The 12,067-nt window shown below is 46.8% G+C and overlaps 1 protein-coding gene across 3 annotated transcripts in view; it reads left to right on the top strand.

Moving 5' to 3' along the window:
• Window positions 1-12,067, top strand: part of LOC127226109 (keratin, type II cuticular Hb5) — a 103,619-nt gene that overhangs the window by 26,922 nt on the left and 64,630 nt on the right. Inside the window, exons 1-2 of one of the 3 annotated variants that reach the window (XM_051189958.1) lie at window positions 10,744-11,314; window positions 11,805-12,019. The exons of 1 other annotated variant lie outside the window; for it this stretch is intronic. In XM_051189958.1, the coding sequence (XP_051045915.1) occupies window positions 10,814-11,314; window positions 11,805-12,019 (716 nt within the window). In that variant the 5' untranslated portion in view covers window positions 10,744-10,813. Of the gene's footprint in view, window positions 1-10,743; window positions 11,315-11,804; window positions 12,020-12,067 lie in introns of those variants that run through there. One more of the 3 variants, XM_051189957.1, reaches the window with a different exon arrangement.

The following is a 12,067-nucleotide window of genomic DNA, read 5'->3' as shown; positions in this document are numbered from 1 at the left end:
CCAAGGAGATGCCAAAGAATTACTGGTAAACCACAGTCTTGAGGCAATATATAGATTAATAGAAATGGGTTAATTTATAAGAGAGAGCTAGCCAGTAATATGCCTAAGCCATTTGGCCAAACAATTATATTTAATATTAGCTTATGAGTGATTATTTCATGAGTGGCTTCAGGGACCCAGCCAGGGGGAAGGGGAGAGAAACAGATCCAGTGGGACCAAGTAAGACAGAGAAAAACTTCCAACTACACAAGCATATTGAAGTCCCTCTGGTCAAACACTTCACAAGAGCTATATGACTGAAGACTACAACCGCCTAACTAAGGGAGGCTAATTTAAAGCAACAGTCTCAAGTGGGGGCCACATGAGTACACAGCTGTAAAAAGGCCAACTAGACGCCACGTGGGTTGATCTTTAGAGCAGTCCTCACCACCTCTGTCACCCGTGAGAAGGGGTATTCCGACAAAGGAGAGGATGTCCAACTAAGTTTGAATTTCAGACAAACAACAAAAGATTTTTTTGCGGCAAGTATTGCATGTAGCATCATTATGTTGACAATGTATCTGTTCGCTGGAAGGGTGTATCCTGCGTGTGCTGCACTGCAGACAGGGTGTTTTGGACTGGCTACTGCTTTAGGATTCTATCAAAAGGGTAGACAGTGAATCCGGACCAAACCTAAGACCCTTTCTTGCTGTGTTAGTCAATGTTTGCTTGAAGAACAGACTCAATAGGAAATGTGTATAATGTACAAGGGGGAATATTAGATCATTTGGCAACTTAGGACTTGGGTGGCTTAACAATGACTTTCTGTACACCACAGGAGAGAGACCATGACAGCTTCACAATGCAAGAATCTGGACCCTTAGCAGTTTCAATCTGTTACTCCCTGGAGAGAGTAACTGGTATTCAGGCTATATTGAAGGCAGAAGATGCTGGTATCTGATGGTGGTAGCCTCAAAGCAATCATTCAGAAAGCAAAGTGGGTTTGAGAACATTGTCTTTCTCCCCCATTCTCCCACCAGGCCATTGGTGCTACCCCATTCAGCGGGAGCCTTTCTCCCCCAGTCACTATCTCACATGCCCCTTACAGACACAGGACCACTGCTATTGTGCAACCCTGGGTATATCATCGTTTCTGTGTTGTGAGATGCAAGCATTTTCACATCGTTTTCTTTTCTCCAATGAAGTCCATGGGCAAAAGTACTGATTTCTGTGCCTTCGTCTTGTGCTCAATTCCATCTTAAAGATGAGAGTGAAAAACCAAGCCTCAGAAAAGTGCATAGACAGGGCAAGATGCCAGGGCCCTTGCTGTGGAATCGATGCTGGAATTTCCCTCCACAGGAAGACTTGGTTTCACCACACTCTCTCTGTCACCTCCTCCTCCTCTGACCTAGGGAGGGCCTGGCCAGCGCCTTTCCCCTCCAGCCTTCCATGACTTGCTTGCCCTCTGGTGGAGATCCAGCTGTCCTAGGATACTAAGAGAGGAATTAGGGAGCAGGATCCTCACCTGAGAAGGCCATGCTGGGTGATGATGTCAGCTGGTGACAGATACGCCTACACTAAGGGCAAAGGCTAAACAATGCTTACTCTATGGCTTGGTAATTCCAGTCTGGCCCAGGAGAAAGATGAATGGGAGGTTTTTTTTTTTTTTTTTTTCCCAAGCCAGCTCTATTACCACTCTCTGTTCCCTCAGCTCTGGACTCCAGCCAAGCTTTATTTTTCTGTCCATCATTTTACAAGGGTTCTTCTGTGCCTCTGAAACCACATTCCCCTGCTCTGACACATCTTTATTCTTTGGAGATAAGAAGTAAAATATGTCTGTCATCAGCTCCTGTTGCCACATATTTTGCTTCCAAAATCTCTTCGAGCCCTATTATTTGCTTTTCTACACCTTTGGCCGTTTATGCGACCACTGGTCACTCAGACATAGCTAAGGCTGCCTGGGGCACAGCAAGGCTCTGGACACTGAAGAACAATCTAAAATAAGCTCAGCACATTACAAAATACTGAATTTTGACTTTAATTGACTTTTATGTCTATCTTTGAAAAATTCTAACCTGTGAAACCCAGAATTGTGGGGACACACACACACACACACACACACACACACACACACACACACAGGCCACTGCCACCAGCACCACCACTGGCGCCATACTGCATAGACCAAGAGAACAAGGGGGTGAAAAGTGTATAAGTGTGTGAACAATGGTAGGTTCAACTTCTGAGAGGAAACATGCAAACTTGTGTCTTCAAGGGACAGACATATAGAAAATGCCACGATGCTTTCACAGTGTTATCAGGATAGAGAACATAGGTGTTTATGTTGTAGAAAGGAGAAATAGAGCAAACAATAAAAACAACCAACAAAAGACCACTCCCATCCATTGGATAATCACCTTCCCTCAATCAGTCCAGAAATCTCTACAACCTCTCTAGAGAGGGTACCTTCCCCCATTTAGTGCTTGAACTCAGACACCCATTGGAAGTTCAATGAATCCTTAAGGTAGTCCCTGGTTGGTTGCCATAGCCACAACAAAGAAACACACTGGGCCCTGTCACAACTACCTCCCCCTTCTTTATGCCTGTTATTTCCCAATCCATTCATCATTTTTCATGAGTCTCTGAGCTCACTTGTGGTTGCCCAACTCTTGCTTAATAAGGTGGTGCTCAGGGTAAAGGAGACGCACCCCCAGGTGTTTCCTTTAAGAGGAATTTGTCTGCTGTTGGCCTGGTGGGAGCACATCCATTATGCACAGGCTGGAATCACACAGACAGCATGGGAGCCTTGCCCACAGGCCCCCTGCTCTTTTACCCTTTTCCACGAAGGAAGGAGACCAGTGCCCAAGCGGCTCAGATGTAGCCTGCTCTGCTTAGTGGACACGGCCCCTCCCCTCTGAGTCCAGTGGCATGTCTGCTTCACACCCTGGAGCTGCAGGTCAATCAACTGCACATGGATTGCACACCAAGAGAGCTGACTAACTAAAAGGGCCCTCAACCGAGTGCCTTTTCCAAGACACTGATTCTGTGGAAGTGATGAGTCACAAGCCTGACCTATCCCTCTGCATCCAGGCTTTTGAGTTTATATCCTCTAAAAGCAGTATAGGGACTGGTTCCCCTTCTCCAGCCTTCAGTTTTTCATTCCCAGCATAATGGCTGCCTGTTTTCATCATCATCATCATCAATATCTTCATGATCAGTATTGCTGAGTTGGTGCCAGCAGCTCACCTAGGTATCATGCAATCTGAAGGGGGACAGCAATTCCTAGCACAATTCTGAGTGTGTTATGAGAGAACCCTTCCAGGAGAACATGAAAAAGCCAGCCCCCACATCCAGAGGCACTCACAGAGGTAAGATGCAGAAAAGAGTGTGGGTAGACACTCAGAAAGTAAACACAGCCCCATCCTCAGTGGCTTGGGTGGGTTACCTCTGCGCTTCTGCCTTTATTTAACCCCAGCTAGCTGAATCCCCTTCAAGCCTTTCTCCTCCACTCAGACACCAATTCCTGTCTTCTTGTGTGTGCCCAAAATATGCCATATGGAGTCACCAGGTAGAGCAAGGCTCATTTGAAGTGCTCAAGGCCTGTTCATAAACAGACCAATCTACTCACTGTCTAAATATTAAATTTTCTAATTATGTCATATACCACTTTATGTGACTATTATTTTCTATATGTTCCTTTTGTCTTCCTCATAGCCGAGAAACCCACAAGAGAGTAGGAACCACAGAAAACAATCACTTTCCTTCTGGGCCCACGGGGTAATAACACAGAAGCAAAGCACTGGGCTGAGGGACAGAAGGCAATAGTCATGGCTCCAGTTTTGCTCTCAACTTCCTACAGGCCTTTGGAACTCTCTTTCTTCATCATAAAGAATGGGCCTTCCAAGGAAAGGGGGCTCTCCCAGGAATCCCCAAGCTCCCCTGCACATCCTGGCCTAGCCCTAAAATGAGATCCTACCACTCTGGTCCCTGGGGTGACTGTACCTCCCTATTGTATCCCAGTACGCAGTATCCACAGGCCTCCTCAGTATGTCAGTCCCTCAGAAAATTAGGAATCAATCTACCTCAAGACCCAGAAACACCACTCTTGGGCATATACCCAAAAGATGCACATTCATACCACAAGGGCATTTATTTGTTCAACTATGTTCATAGCAGCATTATTCATAATAGCCAGAACCTGGAAACAACCTAGTTGTTCCTCAACCGAAGAATGGATAAGAAAATATGGTACATTTACACAACAGAGTACTGATTAGCTGTAAAAACAAACAAACAAAACAAAAACAAACAAACAAACAAAAACAATGACATCTTGAAATTTGCAGGCAAATGGGTAGAACAGAAAATAACCTAGACCCAGGAAGACAAATATAATATGTATTCACTCTTAAGTGGATATTAGACACAAAGCAAAGGGCAACCAACTTACAGGCCACAACCCCAGAGAAGCTAGATAACCAGGAGGACACTAAGACATACATGGATCCACCTAGGAAGGGGAAAAAGGCAAAACCTCCTGAATAAATTGGGAGCATGAGAGGTAAAGGGGAGGATGAGAGGGGAGGAGAGGAGAGGAAGGAAATAGAGTGGGGGAAAAGTATAGCTCAATAAAAAAGAATTAAAAAAGAATAAATGAATAAGAATGTTGGAAGAATCAAGATCTAAAGTGTCTCCAAGGTAACCGAGATCAGAGGGTACTAGAAAGCAAGGGGCAACCGATTTCCAGGACGCCCATGTTCCTGAATAGTAAGACAGAACCTGCCAGGCCATGGGGATAAGGTGACTGCCTTCAGATCTCCCTCCCCAGCTGTGACACACACACCGGGCTCAGCAGCCACCTCCACACCAGTTGCAAGCCAATGAAGTTGTGTCAACAGCGTCCCTTGGTACACCAGTATCACCCAGCCCACCCAGACTGTGCCCACAGGCTGTCTCCAGCCAATGCTCAACACACCAGGTTTCTAGGTAATGTACCCTGGCTTATTCAGAGGACTTCCGGTTTCCACCTCCAAGGAAGAGCCAGAGAAGCATCTCATTTGTCTTACTTTCTTCCCTCACCATTTCCTTCCCACAACCTCTCCACAGGAATCAGAGATTATGTGAAAGAAACAGCCCCATCCAGGAACAAAAAAAAAAAAGACCACTAAAGCAGTTAAAGGTGAATGGCGAAGGTACACTTTAAATCTTGACTTGTCTAAAATCCCTAGTGAGATGCTGGCATCCTATCCACCACGTGTCCCCAGGAAAGGATCTAACCATGTGTTACAGACAACAGAGAGTCTGTCCCTCTGTGATCTACAGGATAAGGGAGATTAAGGAATATGAGGGACAGCAGACAGAAAAAAATAAGTAGCCTAGCTGCTGAGTGGCTGGGTGTTGTGACTGGATGTTTGTTTACAGGCTTGTCTTCTCTGGAACCCCAAGATTCCTCATCTGTACAGCCTCTCCAGGCTCTAAAATACTGCTCCTTTGTTTTATTCTTCTCTGCAGTTGTGTCCCCTCACCATCATGTTCCCAGGTAGACTGTTGTTTAGTGAGTGTTAAGATATGTGTGTCTGTAAAATTTCACACAGGTACCTTCTCTGGGTGTGTCTGATGCTCTTCATCATGGAGGAAGGGATATCTTGCTCTTCAGAAGTACAATTTCAGGTGGAAAGAGTGCACCATTTTGCTGCTAAAACTTCCTGGGAGGATCTTGAGGACTCTGCACTGCTCATCACATGAGTTACATGAAGGGCCTGTGGGAAGGAGCAGACAATGCGTGTAACTACACATAGGCACGGATCTCACCTACTGAGCTTCATCAGAACATTGAGGTCAACCAACAGAACTAGTAAGGGAGGAATTACCATCAATGAGCACAGGTGCAAAGTGGACCAAGTCTGGCCTGAGCCCTTTAGAGGCAGGCTGGTAGTACCTAGTAGGTACACCAAACATGGAAGAAGTGTGCCACCCTCATGCATAGTCAAGCGAGAAAAATGTTTCAAGTGTGGATGTTCTGTCTCAACAGAATTATGTTCTCCTAACTCAACCCTGCAGAGTACTCCAGCTGGGAGGCTCAGTCAGACTGCCTCTGCTTCCCTCCTCTTCCAGCATGGGCTCTGGGGGGAGCAAGTTCTGTCAGGTTTACTCTAAGTTCTGCCTACCATGACAATAACAGTGAGTATATGATAGGTGCTATTGAGCATTAGCACTTGATAGGTGCTGTTGAACAGTTAACACATGATAGGTGCTGTTGAGAAGAGACTCAAGGCAATGGGGTAGGTGGATAGAGCTGGGGCCTGCTCTGGGGAGGAAGTTTCCTCTGTCCAGTGGCTTCCTGCCCTTATTCCTCCTCTGTCCTGCCCTGGCCTGATTGAAAGCAAAAACTCTCAGGCACAACTCCCAACTTCTCAAGGCTTGTCTCCTTGCCTTCTTATCCTCCTCCCAAACTCATTCCTAGTTGTCAGACCACTGGCTATCAATGGAATCAACGCTGCCAAGGACCTCAAGTTCTGCTGAGTATGAAAGCAATCAGCCTAAGTCCAAGGGGCAGGCATGAAGGAAATTGCAGGGTCCAGCTGTCTCAGCTCTGGATCCCAGAACACACAGCGTCCTTAGGCCCACCACTCCCCTGGAGCACAAGAAAAGCCCCAGATAAGCTCAGATGGCCAGAGAGCAGAAAGGGATGTGTAGGTCTCTCCTTTTTGTCACATGACCTCTTGCTGCCATTCTCTTGAGGACCTGAGGAGACACATGCGGGGGAGCACCTGTGGATGGAGTTTCTGTCCCACCTGGTCCCCTAGCCCATTAGCCCCAAATAAACACAGAGAGACTTATATTAATTAGGAACTGTTTGGCTGATGACTTAGGCTTCTTATTGGCTAGCTCTGTCTTAATTATCAACCCATTTCTATTAATCTATGTATAAATGGCCTTAGCTTCCCAGAGAATGACCAAGTGTCCTATCTTCTCAGTAGCTACATGGCATCTCTCTGCCTTTCCTTTTCCCAGAATGCTCCTGGTGTGGTAGCCCTGCCTATACTTCCTGCCTGGCTACTGGCCAATCAGTGTTTTACTCATCAACCAATAAGAGAAACATATATACAGAAGAGCATCCCCCATCAAGCACTCACCCATCAGAAACACACCCGACCACTAAAGCTCAACACACAGAAGAGCAAGCATTCCATGGGACAGGTGGGAAGAGTTAGCACCGGGCCCTGGTTTCCTGGGAAGTCTTCTTAGAGGTTTGATTTCAGTTCATTGCATAAGAAGTTAAAAAGTCAAGGGCCTGGGAGATAGTGCTGTCTGTAAGGTGTGTTGTCAAACAAACATGAAGACTGAGCTTAATCCCCAGAACCCACATAAAAAAGACCAATAAGGAAGCTCACACCCAGCAAGCCTTGCCTAACCACCTGATTGGTGTGTACCAAGTCCCAGTGAGAGAGACCTTGTCTGAAAAAATAAGGTTGCTGGCACCTGGGGAACAACATCTAGAGTTGGCCTGTGACCGCTACATGAACAGAAGCACACATTTATGCACTTGTGCTCATACACACACACACACACACACACACACACACACACACCCACATATGCACACATAAATGCACTTGTACACACACTTGTGAATGTACATGTTACCCATACATATACCAGTAAATGAATAAACTAATTAATCAATTACCAAAAGAAACCTTTTTGGTAGAAAGCAAAGAAGAAACATTTTAAGATTAGGTAGGCGCTTCGAGAAAAACATTAAAGCAAACTCCTATTGCCCTTTCCTTCTATTATAATGGCCAACTTTTGGTACTTCATTATTACTAAGATCTATTTTCAGAATAAAATTTGTTCTCCATTAAAAAAAAAAGAGTAGGTAGGAGTATGGAGTATGATCGAAAGACTTTGTATGTACGGTGAAAATTTCAGAGAATAAATAAAAATACTACTTTACGAAAAGGTTAATATGACCATTTGTTGGTGGTGCATGCCTTTAATCCCAGCACTAGGGAGGCACAGGCAGGTGGATCTCTGTGAGTTCATGGCCAGCCTGGTCTACAAGGGAGTTCCAGGACAGGCTCCAAAGTAATACAGAGAAACCCTGTCTCGAAAAACAAAAACAAAACAAAAAAAGTTAATATGTTTTGAGACTTGAAAGGGGGCAAGCTTAGCATGCATAAGATCTCCAACACACACACACACACACACACACACACACACACTCACAATGAATACAAATAAAGAGGATAAAGACCCATGTGTTGGGAGGCAGGCTATCCTAGGTACTTGCCATCTATTTAAGTGAAGGTCACAGGGCAGATGAAAAGTCACAGACCAGTGAAGGTAGAAGAGATGTCAAAGATGTATCTGCCTCCGTTTAGTTTGCAATGTTAGTGAGTGAGACCACCCAGTGTGACCACCTTTGGTGGGAAATCAGAGAGGGAAGAGGAAAGTGAATGAATTACCAGAGACAAGAGGTGATTGAGGACAGGAAACAAAGCAAGAGTGACTGAAAATGGGGTGCCAGGAGGAGGATGTGTGGGAAAGGAAGGAGTGGCCAGGAAGATGCCAAGCTCAAGTTGCCATAGGCAGCTCAGAGGGAAAGCTCTAAGCCATCTGCTTGCATTCCCACTGTGGGTATGTGCCATGCTGGGCTCCTGAGCCAGCTTTGTTCTGCAGAAGGCTCTGCGGTTTACTCAATGTTCAGGAAACAAATATGCATCCCTTCCTCTGGGAAACGGATTAACACATAAAGAGGAGCAAAGAACACAAAGATGTTTGTTCTTCCTATGGGCATAGACAAGCACACACCAACCTAGCCAGGACCTAGGTACACTGGCAACAGAGTAAAGACATGAACTCTGCTCTGCCATGTCAACAAAAGCTGTGATTCACAGGCTTCCATGGAAACAAGGAGTCTCAACCCCAACAAGAGGGCCCCAACCTTTCCCCAGAGTCAAAGGTAAAAGATGGCTCCCGGGACAGAGACCAGCCCTCCGAGTGCCAAGCTGCCATTCCAGGCAGGTGAGAATATCAGCCAGGCACTGTGGGCCTCCCAAAGGACACCTGTCCCACACACAGTACCTGGCTGTTTTCCGTATCAGCCCGTCTCTACTAAATGAGTTGTTATGAGTCTTGTTTCCTTGTCCACATATGGGGTATGAACACCTTGCTGTTGTTTCCTTTCCTATTTGTCCACCCTTCAAAACCATGGCAAGAAGCAGACAGCAAGATCAAAGAGGACCTGACCATCTGCCAGACACATCACAGGGAGAGGGATTCAGGAAGAAAGAGGCAGAGGCACACTGGAAACCCCTATAGATCCATACTCTAATTCAGAATAGGGGCAGGTCAAGAAGGGAATGAGGAGCCATGAGCATGGCTCTGAAAAGGTTCACTGTGAGCAAGCCTGATGACCTGACCTGAGAGAACCACTCTTAAAAATTGTCATCTGACATCCACACATACGCTGTGTCATGTGTGTGCCAGAAGAGTCTCTCTCTCTCTCTCTCTCTCTCTCTCTCTCTCTCTCTCTCTCTCTCTTTCTCTCTCTGTTTCTGTTTCTCTCACACACACATGCACACAATACTAACAATTTTCAATTTGTAAGGCAATGAACGAGAATGGGGCTTCTTCACTGGGTGTACCTGTGGGAATACAGGTCTTAAGGATGGGATAGTATGGGAGACTTCTGGAAGAAGGCATTCTCAAAGATAGTTTGATTGTGTATCACATTGTTCAATTACCCAGCATGCTTCCCAGCAGGACCATGAAATTAATGCTAAAAACTCAAGAACATGTGTTGTATTTCTTCTGAATCCTCACAAGACTCATTCTAGGATTGGCATGTGGCCAACCCTACATAAATACCTATGCTATCTGCAGGAAAATGATACAGTGGACATTTACTCTAACTTACATGGTAGAGGCACTGTGAACTTTCTTTCACACATGAATACTCTCCATAAACTCCATTTTGCAGACACATGGTGAGGCTCAGCAAAGTTGTATGATGAGCCCAAGGTCCCATAGCTGGCCACAGCAGGCTTAGAATTCAAACCCAAGTCTTTCTGTTCCCATTCTTGTTCACAGAAAACAGAATTACAAATGGCTTTGAAAGTCAAATATTGGCACTAACATAGCATACAGTCATGTGCATACCAACATATATGCTCTATGTGACACTCAGCAAACATGGACGGTTTCAAGCAAAATTAAAGAGAAATCCATGCTGTTGCAAGCTTAAGGAAATGAACGCAGACCAGGAGGACCAGCCTGATGGGGTTGGAGAAGTTAGGCAGTAGGTGCTAAGAAAAACACTCAGGTGTAAGATACATATAGAGGAATGGGAAACAGTGTTGCAGTACCTTGTGTTGACACAAGATGTTTGGACTGAAGGGAGTTGGTCCCAGGCCTAAGAAAGCGATTCAGAAATGAGGCAGTGTTTTTGAGTCCATTAGGAGATGCATGATTAGGACATGACTGAAAAGTAATTAAGTTGCTTCTCACCGGTCTGCTGATCAAGTTACAACTAGAAAGAAGTTTCCATGTGGGGGAGGGGATGCAGCAAACCAACCAGTGTTTTTTTTTTTTTTTTTTTAAATGCCATTTCCTGCGGGGGGGGGGGGGGAGAGGGGGGATACTCAGTGAGCTCAGGGCCTGCAGATGCCTAGGGGATGCCATCAGCAGGGCCCCCTTCATTAATCAAGCCCCGCCCTTTATGGAGGCATAAAAACCCAAGGGCCTGCACCTCCCTAGCTGCCTGGCTTCTCCATCCCCTTCAAGCATCTACCTCAGGAGCTCCTGCTGACGCCTGCCTTCTTCACCCACCATGTCTCGGCAATCCACCATCACCTTTCACTCTGGCAGCCGCAGGGGCTTCAGCACAGCCTCAGCCACCACCCCAACGGCAGGCCGCTCACGCTTCAGCTCTATCTCTGTGGCCCGCTCCTCAGGAAACAGTGGGGCACTGGGCAGGATCAGTGGTACTGGTGCTGGCTTTGGAAGTCGTAGCCTCTACAACCTTGGGGGGACCAAACGGGTCTCCATTGGTGGGTGTGCTGGCAGTGGCTTCCGGAGCAGCTTTGGTGGCCGGGCTAGCAGTGGGTTTGGGGTCAGCAGTGGCTTTGGTTATGGTGGTGGCATTGGAGGGGGCTTTGGTGGCCTTGGCTTCCCTGTCTGTCCCTCTGGAGGCATTCAAGAAGTCACTGTCAACCAGAGCCTCCTGACTCCCCTCAACCTGCAAATCGACCCCACCATCCAGCGGGTACGGAAAGAAGAGCGGGAGCAGATCAAGACCCTCAACAACAAGTTCGCCTCCTTCATTGACAAGGTGGGACCTGTGCTCACCCCTCAAGTTCCCAGTGCATGGAGTGACTAGGTGGGAAGGCTCAGCTCTGGAGACAGGGGTCCCAGGAGAAGAACACTCATCAACCAGTATCAACCATGGACAGAGACATTTTCAATCCAGGCCAGCTGGCCCACAGGACCTTGTAGAAATGACCTCCCGCTTTACCTCTCTGGGAGTACCCCTCCAGAAGGCAGGCTTCCACCCTGACCCAAAGAAGCAGCATTGAGAAACTCACCCCAGACTTCATGACTCTCGCCACAGAGGCTATGTTCTCCCCTATGTCCAGTCCAGGGAAATCCTGGAGTCCTTGCATGTCTCCATGGGTTTTCTCATTTGGGAGTAGAGTTGTCAACTGTTGGTTAAGCATAGGGTAAAAGCCCCTTGGTCTATCTTGTCTCCACTGTCAGCTAGAGTGTATGGTTCTGCCTCCTTGGCTTCTCAAGTGAGCCTTATTCTCTCTGCTCCCTTGTAGGTGCGCTTCCTGGAGCAGCAGAACAAGGTCCTAGAGACCAAATGGAACCTCCTGCAGGAGCAGGGCTCCAGGACTGTCAGACAGAACCTGGAACCCTTCTTCGATGCATATCTCAATGACCTCCGCCGGCAGCTGGATGGTGTCACTGCAGAAAGAGGCAGGCTAGATGCTGAACTGAGGAGCATGCAAGAGGTGGTAGAAGACTTCAAAGTCAGGTGAGTAGAAGACCTGACTACACACAACCACCCCCAGGGGCTGCTTCT

Source organism: Phodopus roborovskii, unplaced genomic scaffold (genome assembly GCF_943737965.1).
Source record: "Phodopus roborovskii unplaced genomic scaffold, PHOROB, whole genome shotgun sequence".
NCBI classification, from domain to species: domain Eukaryota; kingdom Metazoa; phylum Chordata; class Mammalia; order Rodentia; family Cricetidae; genus Phodopus; species Phodopus roborovskii.
This window is presented reverse-complemented; position numbering and strand designations above follow the sequence as displayed.